Here is a 21,729-nt window from a genome sequence, read left to right as displayed (position 1 = left end):
GCAGGACTATACTCATGACAACATCAAGGATCTTATAGCGTATAGAATAGTTCAAGCTCCTTTTTGTTGACTGGCTGATACAGATGATAAGATTCACGTAATAAAATATCATTTGTTGGAATTCATATTTCTTCATTTCTTCATGCCTATTTCTTAATTTCTTTACTCAGAGAGCTCCTAGCCTTTCAAATCCCAAAGTTACTAGGTCACTCATTGATATAACCATTTGAATATCATGTGATATGAAAACACTATATGAACTATTTCTATACTCTCAAAGAATGTTACCTGTAAAAATGAAACTCTGTTAAGATTCTCTAATAACAGAAAGATACTAAGGCAGTAAATTTTTCATTAACAACTTAATAAAATCAAGCTACAATTTGTGTTGAGCTAAGTTGTGATACACTTACAGTGTGATCATTAAAGTCTTTGGCTTGCAAAATGAACATAGGAGTTGTCTTAGTCCCTTTAGTGTTGTTATAACAAAATACCTGAAGCTGCACAATTTATAAAGAAAAGAGGCTGATATCACTCACAGTTCTGCAGGCTGGCAAGTTCAAGAAGCACAGCACTAGCACCAGCTCAGCTTCTGCTGAGGATGTTGGTGTTGTGTCGTAACATGGCAGAAGGTCAAAGGGGAAGCAGACACCAGTGAAAGGGTCCAATACAAAGGGCAACCCACTCTTGTGGGGCTGAATCCATTTCCGAGAGAACTAATCCAGTCTCCAAAGAAGGAGAACTTATACAACTAGAAAGGCACCAAGCTGGCCCCCAGGGCAAAGGCAAAGCCTTCATGATTCAAAGCCTCCCATTAGGCCCACTCTCATAAAGTTTCTACCCCCAAACTTGATGCACTGGAAATTATGGTTCCAATAAGAGTTTGGGCAGGGTCAAGCCACATCCAAATCATAGTAGGAACCACATCAAATTATTACCTATAAAATAAAAGAAAGATAATACAATTCAAAATGAAGAATTAGAAAAAGGGAACACCTGAACAGTATTACTAAATCATTTAAAAATAGATATGTAACAAAAGAAGAGCAGAAATTATCTCTGTCCTATAAACCAAGATTAGAAATTAAACAATCAAAATACCAAATTTTTAAATCCACAAAACTGAAAATCTTTCCGAGAAGACAAGTGACATTATATTTCTTCAATCTATATTCATTCAAATATATGCCAAAAGTATGATTTCAATGGAAAGGGATAATTCTGCCTTCCAGGATATAAGATAAAAACATGATAAAAACAAAACAAAAAAGTCCAACGAGGGCAGAAGCACTAGTGTAGAGAGGTGGGAGGCTATAAGGTCAAGGCCAGAGGCAAGTATCATAGGTTCAGATCAGAAACAGGGCTACCTGTGAAGTCATATCTGGGTGCTCGTGTACTCAAACTTGAAGTATACAGAACAAATAGTCCCAGGCCCAATAAAAGCAAGTTAGAAAACAAGAGCTAAATCAGCTTATCAATCACCAGTCCTAAGAACAGGGTCTGGACTGTGTTCATGATTTTTGGAGGCCAGGGGATTCTGATTCCTGCAGACAGAAAGTGAGAATTGTTCTCTATTTTGGCAGCTCACAGACTACATCTATCTACAAAAGTAAGTGAATGAGAGTAGGTCAGTATCTCCCACGCTTAGCAGCGGAAACCAACAGACTTTCCTCCCACTGACCATCTTGATAATCTGCTGGATTGGCTCTTTGCCTTGATGCCATTTGCTTATTTCCCTTTCCAGAGGAAATTTCTATTATATCTGATAAGGGCCAACAAGTTCAGAGTTGTATCACCCTCTCTGAGTAAAATCATACTACTCCTCAGTGTCATGTTGCTCCATTCAAATTAAACTGGACGGAGTGTTTAAGGGGACTCAGGTCAGCTTTACAAATGAAAAATAGGTCCAAAAAATAAAGTAACTCTCCTCATGAGAGATTTGCAAATCAAGATGAATATAATATGCTTTTCTGTTCTCTCAGAAAAAGGGTCTTAAATTACATCAAACTTACGTCATTCTAGTTTATTCCTATTATTGTCGGAAGGGGTTTGTGCAATTAAGAAAGGCAAGCTCATAACTGAAGCCATTTTAACTTTGACTTTGTAAGAGGTGCAGACCCTGGTGTACTCAGGGTGTTTTGAGAGAGATGGGGAAAGGGATGGGTCCAAAAAGAAAAAGACCTCAATAACATCAGAAGAAACAGAAAAAACAATATCCTGTCAGATTCCTGGCTTAGATGGTTGCAAATCTACCAAACGAAGGCAAAGCTGGCCTATATCATACATAGGACAAAAGTTTAAAAATATGAGCAAAAGTCAGGAGTCAAAATTATTCTAGAAGTAGCACTTGTGTGTAAATTCAAAGGTAATCTGAAACAGATCATCAGTTCACAAGGAAAAAGAATAATGGGAAGCCTGCAGTAGTCTCAGCTTAAGTCCAAAATTCATTGGTTACCTAGGTATGGTAGTTAGCAAATGAAGGCACTAAGAGGTAGGTAGCCATTATCCAGAACTTTATCCTGAAGCAAGAAATCTAGTCAATGGGCAACTGAGAAAGTAGGTAACAGTAAGACCAACAGCAAGACTGAAACAAAACCAAGCAACAGGGGTAAGGCTTCTGTTATCACATTAGACCTAGAATCGAGAGCAGAGCTAAACCAGAAATCAGAGCTGAAATGACACTATCTTCCAGAATTGGAGAAATTCAGAAGTGGGAAGCAAAGCAGGCCATCACTGTACCCAGGTATTTTAGCTTCTCCCTTCTAGGATTCAGAATCTACAAAGTAGCCAGGAGACAAAAAAAAAGTTTTCTGAAAGATAAAAAAAAAAAAAAAAAAGCATTAGGGAGTTCAGCAGACTTCCAAGATTCAAGTAACCCACAAAATAAAGTCACCTCACTGTAGAGCAGGCCCAAATCAGCTCACCACCTATTTTTGAACAGCCTGTAATGAGAATGTCTTTTACATTTTGAAATGAATTTTTTAAAACTCAAAGAATAATATTTTATGGCATGTAAAAATTAAATGAAATGCAGATTTTAGTGTCCATAAGTAAAGGTTTATTGGAACATAGCCACACCTATTCATTTATGGAGTTTCTGTGGCTGCTTTTGTGCTACAATGACAAGAAGATAGCATGGCCAGCATAGTCCAAAATATTTACTATTGGGTGCTTTACAGAAAAGTCTGTCAATCTTTGTTCCAGGACAGAGCTCCCAAGTGACAGTGAGAGATAACCAACCCTTTTCTTTCTTTACTGACTACTGTAGTTTAGTAATTTCATTTGAAAAGCAGCTTTTTGCTTGGAAGGGTAGGGTAGTCAAATTAAGGGCTATCCTAGAATGAAGTTTATCCAACCTTTTCTGAAAGGCAAGGTAATCTAGCAAGGAGAAAAAAAATTCCATGACATTTATTGATAGTACTGTTCTGCTTTCTTAAGTATCATCAAAATGCTTCCCAGGAAGGTGAGGAAGCAGCTAGCAGTTTTAGGTGGCTGCCAGATAAAAAGAGACAGTGAATCCCTCACAATCCTAACAAAGATGATTCAAATTCTGCAGGGTGTATGAGAAATACATCAAAGATCACCAAAAGGGTCTGGGCCTAGCTTCCAGCCAGTCCACTAGGAATTTCAGAATATAATAAGGAGATCTTAAGAAGGGTCAGGCAGTAAAAAGAGGTATGCTGACTCATGTGGTTTGTTGACTTAGCAAGTTAGGGGGAAATCAAGTGTTTCCTCTCCTGTTTTACAATCTTTGTGTAGGTATGGACCAGGCCAGGGCCATTGATAGTCATTTTAGCCAGGAGGAAAGCAAAAGCCTTCAGATGAACTTAAATAAAACAGCTGTGCCATAATTTAAAATTTACGCTTTTCTCTTATAGAAGTGTTTGTTCCTCTTCAGATAATCTAAACTTTAACTTAATAAAAATATATGTACCCATGCATTATTTAATTCCTATAACATTTCTTTATTGAGCACAGACTCTATGGCAGGTGCTTTTTTAGGTACAATAATAAACAAGAAAAGTCCATGCCCTTATGAAGTTTTAAACACTAGTGGGTAGAAAATAATCAAATCAACAAATAAATACACAAAATCTTGATAAGTGCAACAGAGATAAATAAAGCAAGAAGGATGCTAGGGATTGCTGGGTGGGGCATGGGAGAGGGAAGCTGCTCTTTAACACAGAGCTGTCAGGGCAAGCCTCCCCTCTTAGATGAGCAAAGGCCAGCAGAAAGTGAGGCAGCATGTCTCCCTGCTGTATCCTCAGAAAGAACTCCAGGCAAAGGCCTGCAGTAGGCAGATATTAGGAACAGGCAAAGAAATGCAAGAAGCCAGGGGAGGTTAGAGCAGAGCAACTGAGGAGAAGAGAAAGGACAGAAGAAAGGGAAGTTGAGAAGGGAGAGAGGATGTTTATTGCGGAAGACCTTGCATGCCATAGTGAGGGCTCCCCTTGTCCTCTGAGTGCAGTGGGAAGCCACTAATTAGTTTCCGTGCAGAGCAGAGACATGGTCAGACTTGGAGTAGACAGAATAATTCTGTTAAAATTAAATCGGATATTGTCATTTTACTGTTTAAACATTAAAACCTTCCCAAATGAAAAACAAATAACTGCGTCATAAACATCCAACCTATTTATGGTCTCAAAAAATAATATTTTCTAGTTTACAGAAAAATCTCATGATAACCTTACATAATTTTAAAAAAATTTCATTGGAAGGTGTTTTGCAATTGTTACACCATAGTAACACATCACTGATTCAGATTAACAGGGCAAAAGACCTGTAAAAATTAGTTAAAAGACTAAATTATTCTATTTTATTTAAATAGGCTTCATTATCTTTTGTGTGTGAAGGAACAGGCTTGCCAAGGTTGCCTAATAAAATCTGTTTTGATGCACAGATTTATAAGGATTGTAATAACATATGTCAGCATCATACTATGCTACCTTGGCTTTGCTTACATTGCTATTTCTATGCTTCAATTTAATTAGATACTTATAAATTGTTTCAAAAGTAGTTTGTTTTCTTTACTAGACTTGTCCTTTACTTCAGAAGATGGACTGCCTGCTTTTTTTATATGTATAAGAAAATTGCATGGCCCCAGAACTAAATCAAGTAAGGCTGGCTATCTGTCTTTTTGTTGTTATTGTCACTCTTTAAGTCACTGAGTTCCTCAATATTAGCACTATGGCATTTTGGACCAGATAATTCATTATTGTGAGGGGCTCTTCTGTACACTGTAGGATGCTTAGCAGCCTCCACTCAGGAGATGCCAGAATGGCTCCCACAATTTTGACAGTCAAAAATGTCTCCACACATTGTCAAATGTCTCCAGAAGAAAGAGAGAGTAGAGGGGGTAAAATCATCCCAGGTTGAAAACTGTTACTTTAAGTGAACGATCTTCTATCTTTCTGTGGGGGAAAAATGGTTCCATCTCTTTTTTCTCATCCATATTGTGAATATATTCTTAGAAAATGATCGGAAGATGTAATTTAATTTTGAAAGGCAGATTTATATAAGAAATATCAAAAGAAAAGGTCACTGGAATAATCGACACATATGAGAATGACATTTGAAAATCATGTTTTATCAGAGTTCTCTTGGAGAGTTCCTAACAAATACGCTTAAATGCACATTTGGCACTATCAACTTTTAAATGAGAAATTATTTGGAAGAGGGCGATTGGCAGAAGGAAAATAATGATCTTCAAAATAGTAACAATATAGTTTTAGCAAAAGTAAGCCTGTAGGTAAAATTTATGGTCTTCCTACTTTTCTAAGAGTCTAAATTGAAATAATCCTATTTGGAATCAGGATAGTTAGATAATTATCATGAAGAGAACCCTATACTGCATCTCTGTACATCCTAAAATATTTTTTCCCCACATATAATTTGGCTGTTTTATATATTAAATGTTTTAAAATATATTCAGAATGAAAGTAATCTAAGAAAATGGCTGTTGCTATTGCCCCTTAAAAAAGTCCTATTTTTACAAATAAGCATTTTTCATCATTCTGTCTATGGCCCCCTTAGTAATATACTGCTGGCACATTCATATACTCTCACTATCCCATAAATGTAGATGACTCAAAACATATATTCACACTCTCTAGAGTTCTATGTGGTATCCCATATGCAAATCAGATGGAATATATACAAATTAAAGTAGTTGAGCCAACAAAAGACACATGTTTGGGAAAGGCACGAGGGGCCAGTAAGAAATGAGCTTTACCTTAGCAGGCAGAACTGGGGGGAAATGCACACTAGAAATAAGTACTCAACCAGAGTTAGGTGGTGATGGAGGTGCTACAGATGTTACGTTGCTTTTTGAAAAGATACTTTGAGAACCCAACTTGACTGCTCTTGACTTAGCAGCACTCAGTCTTAAAGAAGGATGATCACAGTCACCACCAAATATTTCCATCCTAAAGAGGGTGCTCACATGGTAAGAAGCTTATAACTTCTGCCAAAAAGTGAAAGATCAGGGGTTTGGGTAGTGGCATTTCTATTTCTAGTCTTCCTTTTTTGTCCATAGTCTTCCATAATGGATATTTTCCAATCCTTTAAAAAAATTCAAATTATTGAAATTTTTCATTTTTCCTCACTTTTTTTTCCTCCTTTGTTCCCTATTGTCAGTTAAAGGGATCAACATCTCTAGTCACGCAAACTATACACCACAGAGAAACCTCCTAGCCCATCTCCCACAAGTTAACTGCTGCTCAAGATCTGATTCCACAGCAACATCTTTGGTAGCTTTGCCCCCCTGCCATCCCTGTTCCCATTGCTATGGTTGAGAAACTCATCATGTCTTACACCTACATTCATTCCAGAGGCTTTCAGATGCTTTTACAAACCCAATTTTTCCTGATACCACATAATTATGCTTATTACTACTAAATCTGTCCTGAAAAACTGATATAATCATGAGTCAACTACATAAATTTTAAATTAATTATTTATTTTCTCCAGATTAAAAATCAAATTCCTTCCCAGGCTCTCCACTATTATTCTCAACTTTTATGTCTGACACACACATAATACTCTAATCATTACAGGTTTTCAGTCATTCAACTGAAACAAAGACTTTTAGCTCTGATTTTTTTCTTTTGTGAGTCTGTCTTTATATAATGCTCTTCAGTCCAATTCCTACTTCGTTATGGCAAAATTCTGTTCACCATCCAATATATTTCAGTTAAGATTCTTAGCTTGTATGTTGGTGCTCCCATGGCACCTTATTAATAATTTCATCATGGTAAATAATCACACTATATTTAAGTTGCATACATATTTGTCCTTTAAAATTGTGAACTCTTTTTTGGTCAAGGAGTATATCTCATTCATCTTTGTGGTCTATTAGTACTTTAGCTACAACAGAGTTAGCACACAATCAAGCTTAATACTAATCATTAGAAACAGAAGACAACTGGCTGGGCATGGTGACCCATTCCTGTAATCCCTGCCGTTTGGGAGGACAAGGTGAGTGGATCACCTGACCTCGGGGGCTCGAGACCAGCCTGGCCAACATGGTGAAACCACATTTCAACTAAAAATACAAAAATTAGCCAGGTGTGGTGGCACACGCATATAATCCCAACTATTTGGGAGGTTGAGGCAGGAGAATAGCTTGAACTCGGGAGGTGGAGGTTGCAGTGTGCCAAGATTGTGCCATTGCACTCCAGCCTGGGTGACAAAGCGAGACCTCATCTCAAAAAAAAAAAACGTAAAAGAAAAAGAAATAGAAGACAACTTCCAAATTACATATAGTTTTATTTTTCTCATCTTTCATTTTACCTTTACCTAGACTGATATAATTTTCTTTAATTTTGACGTAAGTGTGGACATAAAACTAATCTAATGTTTGTTTAAGAAATTAGAGGGTTGGGTATGGTGGCTCACACCTGTAATCCCAGCACTTTGGGCAGCTAGATCATCTGGGGTCAGGAGTTCAAGACCAGCCTGGCCAACATGGTAAAACTCTGTCTGTACTAAAAATATAAAAATTAGCTGGGTGTAGTGGTGCGTGCCTATAATCCCACCTACTCGGGGGACTGAAGCAGGAGAATTGCTTGAACCCAGGAGGCAGAGGTTGCAGTGACCTGAGATCCTGCCACTGCAGTCTACCCTGGGTGACAATAGCAAAATTCCATCTCAAAAAAAAAGAAAAAGAAAAGAAATTAGAGAAAAAAATAATGGGTGGAAAGGAATTAAATTAACATATTTCCTTATTATATTTTTCAAAAGGTTTTGAGAAACATTTTCAGACCTAATCAAAATATAATAAGATGTCCATCACTTCAGTTTGAAAGTGAGCATTTTGCTCTTAATGAAAAATAGGTAAGACAAAGCATGGTATGTTTTTTGATAAATATCGAACATGAATTCATCTGAATGTGCAAAATTACCAATGCCCATGGAAATAATAATTATGGATATCCCAAAGAAATTGTTTACAAAATATAAGATTCTGCTCATATATTAGTAAGTAATGCCATTTTCTAAATAGAGCAAATGAAAGAAAAGACATCTTACACTTCAAAATAATGTGCTCACAAAAAATGCTATCTCATCTTCTTTGGTGAACAACTTTGTGTGCTACAGAAATTTTTCCTCTTATTCTATGCATTTGGTTAATACAATAAGCCCATTACTAAAAATTGAAAGTAATCTTTGGAGACTGAATTATAAATCTACTGAACTTCAATAGTGTGAGCAAAATCTTCTGTCATTTTGCAGAACATATTATAAATCACTGCCGAAATAAAAAACATGAAAGAATATTTTAAGAGAATTCAAGCCATAGCACTGTTTACTTTCCTTCAACATAGACCATTAGCCTTCTAAGCTTAATCATTAATAAAATTAAAAAGTTATTTCAAACAATAACCTAACATCATCATAAATCCATGGTTAGCTTATTAGAGCTAGGGATAATTTTGTTAAAGTGAAGCACTATAAATCAAATTGAGAAAGCAAACACTTCTACCTATGATGCATCTTTAAAGAAAACAAATTCCTATGTTCAAATGTGTAAATAAGAAGAATGTGAAGCTATCTTTTCTAATGTGGCAAATTCCTCCCAAAATAAACTGCAACTAGCATTATAAAGTGACAGAAAGAAATGCTATAATTGAACTCTAAAGTACACTTTCCAACGTCCTCTCAAACCCCTAAATTGGTATTCCTCTTTATACTTTAAGTAAGTTATAAGCAATGATTACTTTTAAAAAATTGAGGGCTTATCCAATGTAAGAATTCATTATCACATTACTATCTGGTCCTGATGATTTCTTTTTCTACAATGTAAACCATAGTTTTAAAATGGTTTGTCATATATTGTATAAATTATATTAATTACTATTGTTTCCTTAGCCTTCATTGTTTTCTGATAATTATTTTATTCATTTGTCAGATCAATAAGAGAGAAAAGTAAAAGACTATCTTGTACAGCAAGTAAATAATTAATTAAGGGCCAAATGTGATCACTTAAAAGACGTGAAAGATAAGTCAGATTTTTTAGCAAGATATTAAAAATTGTTATTAAAATATAATTAGTTCTATAATATCTGTATTTTCCATAAGCGTTTGAATAATAATGTCATGGTAATATTTTCCTCTGGAACAGGACTAATAATAAATACCAAAATTATGTAATTTCTCTAAGCAAGGACTTTTTAGTCAATCTTTATAAAATTTTAAAATTATTTTCTCTGCTTATTAAAGAATAGCATGACCAGTCCAGAGTTATACAGCAGTGAGGAGCAATACAGTCCAGTATTGAAGAGCACAGATTGTCATGCCAGAATACGCAGGTTTGGGTTCCAACCCCACCATTTACTAACTGCCTGACCTTGATGAAATTGTGTAACCTCTTTAGGCTTTAGATTCCTTGCCTGTAAAATGGAGACAAGAATGATATTTGTTTGTTATGAGAATTAAAATAACTAACGCACAAAAAACACTTAGACCAGAGCCTGATAACACAATTAATAGTTTTATCATTAGTTCAAGTGATGAGGTTCTTTTTCCAATGTAATTTTTTTTTTCTAATTCAGTGTACTTCACATCTTAATATAAGCACTTAATACATATGCAAGTTTATTTATTATCAATGCTACTAGAATAAAGGGAAAAGAGGAATAATTTTTAAGTGAACAAAAGGTGTCATCAGTTCCCCAGCTCTCTTCCAGGCTCCCTAACTACATGAATTATTCTTCCCCGTGGTGAGAAAAGGGAGTGGAGGTGGGATTCTGCACAACTCAAGCCCCAACAGAACAAAGTGCTCTTCATGCTTGGGATTATTTTTCTTTCAAATATCAGTTTACGGCACACTTCTGAGCTGAAGAAATTCTTATAAACTTCCAATATCCTGTTAGGGGATTCTACCCTAATGGGGTATTGGAAATTTGAATGTAGTGTAGACAGGACAAGATGGAAATAAAATAGGCTTAGTAGAACAAATCAGAACTATTTTAGTAAATATTACATATTGACAGATCAAAGTGTAATATATGCACTATAAGTAAGTCTAAAATGCAAATTATCCTTCATTTGTAACAGAAGGACCCCTTTTCTCCAGTTTCATGTATAAATCTACCTACTTCTAAAATAACTTAGTTAAGTGGCTTTTTCATTGATACATGGAAAAAAAAATATTTACAAAGAAACCAGTAACAAATGTACACAAATTCAAATTCACTAATGGAAAAATTTTAAAGTATTACCTTCAATATACAACTTTTATATCCATATTTTGTCTTTTTAGTAAAATAAATATTTACTTAAAAAGATGATAAATTTAACTTTCTGTCAAGAATTATAAAGAATACGTCACAGGCACAATATTGTATAAACAAAGAAAAGAAAGCTAAAAGGGATAATTAGAATTTTTGAAAATATTTATTTGAAAGGAAAAATATAGTCCTGCGCTCGTTCTCACATTTATTAAAAACAAATAATCAATTCTGCAGACAGTAATATATTCTAAGAAATAATTTGGCATTTTCACGAAACTATCATGATAAAGAGCTGAGATTTAATCAAATGAGGTAAATATAAGACAATTAGCTTTTTACTACTAAATAGTATTAAAATACTTTTTATCTATTGGACAGTCACTAGCAAAAGTAGTTAACAAGAAAAATTACTTATTTTTCATTTGATTACAAATTTTTGTAATTATTAGGCAGAACCATCAATAAAGGGGAGAGGTCACAGAAAAAAATCTGCAAGTGTCGCTTTCTTAGAATGTTGCTCAATTTCTGATACCACTAAAAAGGACCTTTAACTGTCTTTCATAAAACTATTAACTTTGTTTTCTCAGCAGATCAATTAACATTTACTCTACATTAACTCTATTATCCTTTCCTATGTGATTTTTTTTTCCAAAGGGTTCAAAAACTGGAATGTTGTAGCAGTAAACACAAAAGGCAATTTGCTCATTTAGAAATAAATACTGGGCATATTTAAGAGGAATATTTAGTAGCTTAACCTGTACAATGTGATTGTATTGGTTTCTTACAGAACCTGAGGAACCTAGAAGACAACTGCATGCAGACAGAGATAAAAAGGAAAAATTTGTGGTCAAAATCATCTGTTAAAGACAAAAGAACAAACAAAAAATGACGGTTAATTTTATTTCACAAAAATTTGAGGAATAGTATTTGAGCCAAAAATTTCTTGCAAAGACCAGGGAGATCTAAGGCTGTGGTTAAAATATTACTTTTACAGGATGACATCATACCTTCAAGGTCAGTAAAAATAAGAAACGCTACATGCTAAATGAAGTAATATACAGGTTATGTGTTTTTCATCTCTTTTTAGATCTGAGTATGACCTTGGACATACTACTTTACTATTAAAACCTTCAATTTGTAGAATCTAGGTTGATCTTAGGTATTTCCTAAGAGCCCTTCCAGTTTTAATTTTTTTTTTTTTAATGTTACCCAGGCTGGAGTGTAGCAGTGTGATCTCTACTCACTGCAACCTCCACCTCCCAGGTTCAAGTAGCTCTCCTGCCTCAGTCTCCCAAGTAGATGGGAGTACAGGCACCTGCCAGCACGCCTAGCTAATTTTTTGTACTTTTAGAATAGGCTGGGTTTCACTATGTTGGCCAGGCTGGTCTTGAACTACTGACCTTGTGACTGCCCACCTCGGCCTCCCAAAGTGCTGGGATTAGAGGCATGAACCACTGCATCTGGCCCAGTTTTAAATTTTAGAAAAAAAAAAATTATATAGCTCCTGAATGCCATTATTACTCATAGAAATGGGAAACCTGCTTTTATAGAAAGTAAAGGTGGCTGAACACAGTGGCTCATGCCTGTAATCCCAGCACTTTGGGAGGCCAAGGCAGTGGACCATGAGATCAGGAGATGGAGATCATCTTGGCCAACATGGTGAAACCCCATCTGTACTAAAAATACAAAAAAATTAGCTGGGCATGGTGGCACATGCCTGTAGTCCCAGCTACTCAGGAGGCTGAAGAAGGAGAATTGTTTGAATCCAGAAGGCAGAGGTTGCAGTAAGCCAAGATCATACCACTGCACTCCAGCCTTGCAACACAGTAAGACTCTCTCAAATAATAATAATAATAATAATAATAAAAAGAAAGTAAAGGCTCTTATATATTCTTTAATCTTCACCTATCAGCATATGAAATTTTATGTACTGTTATATATGTCAAACAATCAAATCTCTTTAAGCAGAGCATCTTTCTGAAACATAACTGGTTCTCTACCAGGGCTGATATATATGGTAGGTAGCTATAACTTATGCTCTCTAAAATATAAAAGGCTTTCTCCTCCTGTATTAGGATTGAACATTTTTTTTTAGCAGTGTTTACTATATGTGAGAGGAGGAATTGATTTGAACCAAAAACAACCTCAAAACTCTCCTCAAAAGGGAACAAAAACACTGGTTTTTCAACCTTGCTGCTTCAAGTTAGGTTCCCTAAACATCACCAACTCATTACAGAGGCAATCAATGACTTAGGTCTGGCAATATCATTAAAGAACTGTGACTTTGGACAAATCATATACATTTGGAAAATTTTAGTTTTCCCAAATATTAAAACAGAAAATTAGAGTTTATGCTAGATAACGTATAAGATCTGCTATTGCAATACAATGATTCTCTGAGTATGTGTAATACATATCATACATACTATATATAACATACATATCATATACAATGTATATGATACTTAAAAGTTTCTGAAATATTTCCCCATTGTTGAATATACACATCTTAGAAACATATTACTACATGCTAAGAAATGAATTAATTAGTTACACTTGGTAAGTAGTACTCCATAATAATGTACTCAACCGTTTATTTAGATTAATCATCTTACAAAGTATATTAACTCCTCACCCAAATAAGAGGCATTATCTAATTATCTCTACTGATTCTTGGAAGGAAATAAAAGGCAAATATTTTCTCTGCTTTACAAGGAGAGGAACTAGAACTTAGTGAGTGGATGGGGTTGTGTAGCACATCACAGAGCAAGCCAGTGTCAGAGGGAGAATAAACTGTGGCCCAATGACTCTATAGAGCTTTCCGTTAATACTATGTCTCTCATTTTCTGTTACACCTTATAATATGTGAGTGAGTGTGTTTATGTGTTTTGGGGTAGTGGGTAGGAAAGCCAGTAGAGAGGGGGTAATCATTAAGCTATGATGTGATTTCAGAAAGGTTAATTCATTCACTGCATTAGGGGCTCCAGGGTATCACTAAAGACTAGATTCAGAAGGTTACATACATAGCTCTTCCATTTGCTCTCTAGCTACTGAAGTTCATTAAACCATATTATAATGGTAAAGGCTTACCTTATAAAGATGGTGTTAATCTACAAATATAAATGTTGCTTCAAACGTTCAAAAAAATTATCTTGCTCTTTCTAAAGTCTACACAATGTGTAAATAAAAGTCTTTAGGGAATGGAATAACCCAGCAACAGAATTCATCATTCTATCAACTACAAAGTTGTCTCAAATATTGATCTTTTACTAAATAAAGGTCCATACATGAATATCTTCTCACCTGGAACATTAAATAACTCAGATCAAAGTTCTCAATATTTTTTTTCTTTTCATGCCCTGGCCCAGTTGTTTTGGACTCCTATAGTTGAATTAAATGAATGTGTTTTTTGAAACCTGTTTTCCTACTTTCTCTTTATGGTTATTTGTTATTTGGGCTTCACCATAGGTTTCAATAAGTCCCTCAAATCAAAGACCAAGAATAAAAACAGTTTAAATATCAAATAATTTTAAGAATTTGGCTACTATCTCAAATATTTTATTTCAATACCAGAAAGGTATTTTTCTCTTACTTGTTTGATATATACGTTGACAAATAGCTCAGAATTTCTGGCTTACAAAAAATTTGTTAATACCTCAAAGAAAAATAAGCTCGCTTTATTAAAATAAAAGGTGAACAGAGTGATAAAACATTAACTAACCTAAGCACAAAGTAAGATGTTCTCCCCAAATTGCTTCAATATCTTATCGTCACCTATAATCTTTCCAGATTGAGGTTCAAACAAAAATTGCCTGGCTAGAGCACAGCAAAGATGGAACTTCTTTAAAAATGGGCTGTACTCTCAAATTTGTTGAGCCAGAAAATGCATGGTACTTTCCTGGACCGTGTGGACCACGCCAAAGAGAGAACCAGCCTGGAGCTGTTTAAATTCTTACCCAAAAGGATGTAGTTGAGGGGTATCAGACTGATAAGACTAGATTATGATATGCTGACTGAACACTATTATCCCTGATTGTGCTCATGTGACTAGAAAACCATTTTACACACAGCAGACACAGCAAAAAATCTCTGGCTTAAAATCCTACTATTGCTTTCCCATTGCATGTATGATGAAACCCAAACACCTACCTACCCTGCTCAGTCACTTTCTTTCCCCCATGGCAGTCCATCTACTGGTTGCCCCTTTTCCTCTAGTCAAGAAAGCTCTCTGTGTCTGAAACTCTTTCTCTCTTTTTCATGATGGCTTCTACATGCCATTTAGATATCAGTTTAAATGTGACCTCCATAGACACATCTTGCCTGACAAGCCACTCTAAAGCAGTGACCAAGATGCTCTCCCTAAGGAAACATTAGGCAAATTCCTCTTTTCAACTAGATTTCATCCTTGGATGTCCCTAACCTTCCTAAGCCAGTCTAAATGAAGAATCCTACTAAGTGATTTCACACTTCTGATATCTGATCAAGGTCTTCATCTTCCACCCTTAATGTTTAAGCCCTTCTTTTAGCAAGAATCTTGTTAGTCCAGTTCAGCAAGAATCTCCCTATCCTTGACTTCTCCTCTTAAAAATCTTCCATCCACTGACCCCCTCACTCTGATCCTTGACTATAAATCCCCAGCTGTCTTTGCTGTGTTTGGAATGAAGTTCAGCTCTTTCCCCAATTACAATAGTACAAAATAAAATTTGTATCACCTTTAACTGGTGTCTGGTTCTGTTTGTTTTTGATAGTAACCACCTAGTTCCCTGGTATCAAAATACCCTATTTTAATTCTCTGCATAGAATTAATCTTATGACATTATTATGGTGCTTTATTTGTTTATACACTAGGATGCAAGGCTTTGGGAAAAGAGGGACATTGTCTCTCTTGATCACTGTTTCATGTGATCAAGATGTGCAGATAGCCTAGAACAAAGCTTGGCAATGGCTACACAATCAAGAAATTTTGTTGGGTGAGACAATTTTCATGGTAGATCTAAAGGAGTATGAAAATGCACACAAGAGAATCCTGAAAATTAGCATATATGTAAGATTTATTATAAAAAGGCAAAAATGAATAAATCAAATATTAAAAGTTGATCCCTCAGGTTTCTTCTTTATATAATGTTGTATTTTCCAAATTTTCCACTATTACCTTTAAAATCAGAAAAATATAAAAAATAACCGAGAAAAAAAGTGGTTTAATGAATCACCATTTTTAGTTGGTTTCAAATGTGTTTCTTAGGGAGAAACCTTTTACTTGCTGGAAGTTTTCAAGATTATTGATTCTGTGCCAAGAAAAAGACATATACAAATATAAAAATGAAACAAGCACATTTTCACAGGGGAAAAATTGTCAAAAATAGTTATTTCCTTCCTTACAGTTCTAAAACCTAGCAGATCTTAAAACCAAGCCAATAATAAAATAGAGAAAAGGGTGATGAGGATAAGAGTCTGATATTACTTAGATATCACATTACTTGTGTCAGGGAAATCAACCACAAATGCTGTTTTCCCTGTGTAATCTGATTCACTCATGAGTGCTTGCTAGTGATTCATGTGGTGTTGTTAACTAGTGCAATGATCTTGACAGGAACTGCAGTACTCTGCTCACAATCCTGTGGGTCTCTACCCTCCACTGCACTTGCAGATGTTCACTTATGGCATTTGCCTTTAAAACACTTCTCCTTTGTTGGCTGTTGTTTACTACTTTATGACAGTCACCGTTGTTGAGGTTGTTTTAAAATTGTTCTTTACATGACTAAACACAATACTGTCGGATTATATGGCGGGGAGATTCATCAATTAAGGTAAGATAAAATGAAAATGAACTCATCCCTATTTCTCTCACTAGATAAAAAGCTTTGATAGAATCCACTTACTGGTCTTAGAGCCCTTATGCAGGCCATTTGTTCTCTCTGCCTACAATGTTTTTTTTTTTTTTTCACCTTCTCAATGAAATTGTCCTGACCAACTATTTAAAATTGGAATAACCCAACACTCTGTATTTCCCTGCTCTGCTTCCTATTTTTCCTCAACAGTTATCACAATCTAATATCCAGTACTTTGTTTACCATCTATCTCCCCCCAAAAACACAAGCTCCATGAGGCAGGGATATTGGTCTGTTTTGCTCCTACTATACAACTTGTTAAGTGAGTGAATGACACAGGTGAATTTGCTACTGTTATAATTTTTGAGATTATGTCTCATAAGTTTAATCCATCTATGATTTACACACTGAGGAAAAGGAACACTTGAAATCTCTTTTGTGGTTAGAAATGGGTCCTAGGTTCAAGGACCTAGAGTTGCCACAGTTTCTTTTGTACTCCTGAAATCTTAAAAGATAGAAGAAAATCTTCAATGAGGTAACCAAGAAGTTATGACATTTGGCTGCTATGGATCCCTGAAAAAAGATGTATACTGTGTCAGAATGTGTTGATAATTCTGTCTAGGTCACGAAAGTTTAGAACTTTCCCCAGAGTACTTTCTATTTTTATAAGTTTAGTCTGTATGTAGTATCAAAAAGAAAAGAGTTCTTGTTTTAGTTTGGCAGTTTTTTGAATGTTTGACTTTGGTCTCCTAGAGGAAATGGAGGAAACTAGTTTCATTATGGACCTGATACAAACAGAACCAAGCCAAAACAAACAAATAACAACTTTCTGCACAGGAATTCCAAGTTCATTAAACAAAGATTTGATTTTCTCTTAAACCTGAGCAAGAAAAGTACTCTTTGAGCTATAGTGGTTCATTGGGTGATTTCTCTTTAGCCAATCTTATGGGCAAATGATGTCCTCCCAGAATTCCTATGTTGATATACTAACCCTGGTACTTCAGAATGTGATTGTATTATTTGCATATAGACTGCCTAAAGAGATAATAAGGTGAAAATGAGGTTATCAGCGTGGGCTCTAATCCAATATGACTGGCATCCTTACAAGAAGAAATGTGGATGCAAACATCATACAGAAGGAAGACAATGTGAAGACAGGAAAAAGACAACTACCTACTTGCTTAGGAAGGAGATCTTAGAAGAAACCAAACCTGACAGCACCTTCATCTTGGATTTCCTGCTTTCAGAGCTATGAAAAAATAAATTTCTGTTGCTTAAGCCACCCAGTTTGTGGTACTCTGTTATTGGCAGTCTTAGCAAAGTAATATAGCCAATCAAGAAATGCCATAAATTTTTGTCAGAGTGAAATGCTTGTAAAGAGGTAGATTTATACATCAGAGTTGTTTTGTTCTCTCCTCAAAACAGAAGTTTCCTTTTAGTCAGCTGCCAGTATGTTAATGCTTCAGATTTACTCCACAGTATCCATTTGCTTAAGACCCTAAGACATACCCACTAAGTGCAGGATACTAAAAATGTCAAAGCAGGAATCAGGAATATAAATTGAATGCTCCTACACATAAAAATAAAACATCTATAAAGTTTTCAGTGGAAGATTTTGCAAATTCTACATCACTGTTACCCTTTTTCTTACTACTTATAGATCAGAAATATTTAGGTTAATAATAAAATTAAGGAAGCTGCGACAGTAACATTTTTCCAAAATAATCAAAGCTATTATCACAGAATCTGTTTTACACATATTTTTGGATTTACTTTTTCTTTCCTATGTATTTCTTGTTTCTTATATTTATCAGTTTAAAATTTTTTTAAAACATTTGTGCTATTTTATAATTCATGAGGGATGAATACCGTAAAGTCATATTACTATTTCTCAAATCAAATCAATGACTGTAACATAAACTTTTTTATTTTTGGAGACAAGGTCTCATTCTGTCACCCAATGTCTGAAGTGCATGACTCACTGCATCCTTAACCTCCTGGGCTCCAGCGATCCTTCCTGGGCTCAGCCTCTCTAGTAGCTGGGACCACACATGCACACTACCACATCCTGCTAATTTTTATAATAGTTTGTAGAGATGTGGTCATGTCATGTTGCCCAGGCTGGTCTTGAACTCCTGGGTTCAAGTGATTCTCCTGCCTCAGCCCTCCAAAGTGCTGGGATTATAGGCATGAGCCACTGTGCCTGGCCTAATGTAAACTTTTTACAGGATATGTGGAACGTAATTTAGCTGACTAAAGTAATGATATAAACCCTGTCTTTCCATACTTCAGATGCAGTAGCTGAGTAATTGCTAAAGATACATAAAAGTGCTATTCAAATAAGACCTTATATTATTTTTTAAAGTGTTAGTTTATATATAATCACTACCTTTTGAAAAAAATATATACAACTTTTCAAAAACTTGTCATATTTGCTTTATTTTTACCCTCGCAACTATTTTGCCAGGTAGGTAAAGGATTATCATTTTCATTTTATAAAACTCCACAGAAAGGACATTGAACTGATTAACATAGCGGACTCCAAAATATGTGGTTAAAATGAAGTTAATATCATCAGGGATTACCTAAATTTATTTATTTATTCTTTAATTACACTCAGGTTTTCTACTGGTTAGTATACAGTCAACTTTCAGCACAACAAGAAACATGCACTATTAATTTAGTATCTTTATTGGTTTCCACAAACTAAGATTAGTTTAATTTTTCCCATTTCTACTTCAAAGATTATATCAAAAAACAAACAACACACACAGAAAAACTTTGAAGAATCAAAGGTAACCAAGGTTGAAAGTTAGGAACCTATTTTATAAAAGTTATAAATATTATAGACTATCAAATTAACATTTTTATTGTGGTATATAAAATAAAATTTTAAATTAACATTTAAAAAACATTAAAAATATGTTCTCACCAATATTAGGATGCTTCAAAAGACGGCAGATTCTAGCTTCTCTTTCCAGTTTCTGATGATCTGTTTTAAAAAAAGGCAGAATAAGGCAAAAAATAACAAAACACAATAAAATGCATAACAAAATCACATAAGGCCTTTGCATTTACTCATCCTTTGATTTCATTTCAAAACAAGAATAATCCAAATTTAGAATTAAGTGAACAGCACATAGTTCAATATCGAATTTTATTTTACATTGACTTGATGTTTGACAGAGTGTAGTATAAAATAGTGCTAAATTTACTCTTGGGGAAAATAGCAGAAATGGCACAAAACAATGCTATTCTTTCTCATCTTTACATTAAGTACGTATTTTTTTTCACTTTTTTTTTTTAATTTTTTGAGACGGAGTCTCGCTCTATCTCCAGGCTGGAATGCAGTCGTGCAATCTTGGCTCACTGCAACCTCTGCCTCCTGGGTTCAAGTGATTCTTTCACCTCAGTCTCCCGAGTAGCTGGGACCCCAGGCACGTGCCACCACGCCTGGCTAAGTTTTGCATTTTTAGTAGAGATGGGGTTTTACCATGTTGGCCAGAATGGTCTTGATCTCCTAACTTCGTGATCATCCCACCTTTGTCTCCCAAAGAGCTGGGATTACAAGCGTGAGCCACCGCACCTGGCCAAGAACGTATTGTTATAACAACTTTAACCCTATATAGACATACCAATTTAGAGCAGAGGAGGCATGTATTGAAATTGGACTGCTAATAAAGTAAGTGCTAAATAAAGTTATTGTAGTTTATCCCTAATGGGGAAGTGTTCTCAGTTCAGTCACATGTTCTCTCAACCACTCTTCTTACAACTGCTGGTTCAACTTCCTAGGTAAATGATACTCTTCCTAATATCAAAGATTTCCCCAAATCCCTAATTCCTTGTTTATCTTCACCTTTCTATGTTACTGTAACCATTTCTTTGAAGAAACGTGTCTTAACGTGTGTTTTAAGAATTATCTTAATTCTTACACAAGAAGAAACTTGTGTTGTAAGAATTATTTTAATATTCTTCTTTGATATTTTGCTAGAGGTACATATACATATAAATATAATCAAAATCATTCACCAACACACAAAATAAATGGTAGAGAGAGAGACAAAAACATGGTAGAAACACATGCTGCTGTTAAGGGTAGCAGTGTATAGTGGTCATTAGCAGAAAGCTTATACACAGAATATCTGATTTAAATCTTACAACAACCCTCTAAGATTGGCAATATTATTATCCCTATTTTAAAACACAAATTCCAATAGTTTAACACCACTGCCTTGATTAATGCAAAGCCTCCAGCAATTTCATTATATTTCTTTTGCATTATGATGCAACACATGTCAACACACGTAAGAATGTCAACGCTCTCACACCTGTAATCCCAGCACTTTGGGAGGCCGAGGCGGGTGGATCATGAGGTCAAGAGATCGAGACCATCCTGGTCAACATGGTGAAACCCTGTCTCTACTAAAAATACAAAAAATTAGCTGGGCATGGTGGCATGTGCCTGTAATCCCAGCTACTCAGGAGGCTGAGGCAGGAGAATTGCCTGAACCCAGGAGGCGGAGGTTGCGGTGAGCCGAGATTGCGCCATTGCACTCCAGCCTGGGTAACAAGAGCAAAAACTCCGTCTCAAAAAAAAAAAAGAACGTCAATGCTTTTTAAAATAAAAGACAAATGATGTTTTAGCTTTAATTTGGAAATAGTTTTGACCTGAAGATCCCCTAAGAGAGTTTCAGGTACTCCCAAGATCTGCAGATACACTCTTTGAGGACTATTGGTGTATTCCATAATTAACTGTTGAATATAATGTAGATTTTTTTGGTCATTTAAAAAAAATTTTAAACACATACAGTGCTATTAATAGCTCAAAGTGTAAAAAAATAATGTCTTAATAAATCTGCACAGCATTAGATAGGCTCTAATAGTATATCTCCATTATATCTGGATTCTCAAATACAAAGACAGATACTCTCTGGACCTACCATTATCTAAAACTATACCGACTTCTAATAAATATAATTTCTTCAAACTCCCTTTTTAACAAGTCCTTATTCTTAAGAAAAACTACTTCTAACTTATTTAGAAGTATACAGCAAATACAAAAAGTTAAGGTAGATTTTGAAAATCCCTCTAACAGCAATATCATGAATAAATACTGCAAAGTGATACATGTAAAGTATGTGAAAGTGGCTGGGCACAGTGGCTCACGC

At 35.2% G+C, this 21,729-nt stretch overlaps 1 protein-coding gene and 1 long non-coding RNA gene across 31 annotated transcripts in view; both read right to left on the bottom strand.

Annotated features, from left to right (window-relative positions):
* CAMK2D (calcium/calmodulin dependent protein kinase II delta) overlaps positions 1 to 21,729 on the bottom strand; it is a 310,275-nt gene that overhangs the window by 192,367 nt on the left and 96,179 nt on the right. For all 30 annotated transcript variants that reach the window (XM_032292477.1, XM_032292479.1, XM_032292481.1 and 27 more), the window contains one exon: positions 19,494 to 19,553. In XM_032292477.1, the coding sequence (XP_032148368.1) occupies positions 19,494 to 19,553 (60 nt within the window). The remainder of the gene's footprint in view (positions 1 to 19,493; positions 19,554 to 21,729) is intronic.
* LOC116560918 lies at positions 16,661 to 18,619 on the bottom strand. Its single transcript, XR_004273205.1, has 2 exons — positions 17,859 to 18,619; positions 16,661 to 17,346 (listed from the first exon to the last, which is right to left on the bottom strand). It is a non-coding gene; the product is annotated as an uncharacterized LOC116560918 (long non-coding RNA).

The sequence above is a fragment of the Sapajus apella genome, unplaced genomic scaffold (assembly GCF_009761245.1).
Source record: "Sapajus apella isolate SASKATOON/1434 unplaced genomic scaffold, GSC_monkey_1.0 scaffold27, whole genome shotgun sequence".
NCBI lineage: Eukaryota > Metazoa > Chordata > Mammalia > Primates > Cebidae > Sapajus > Sapajus apella.
This window is presented reverse-complemented; position numbering and strand designations above follow the sequence as displayed.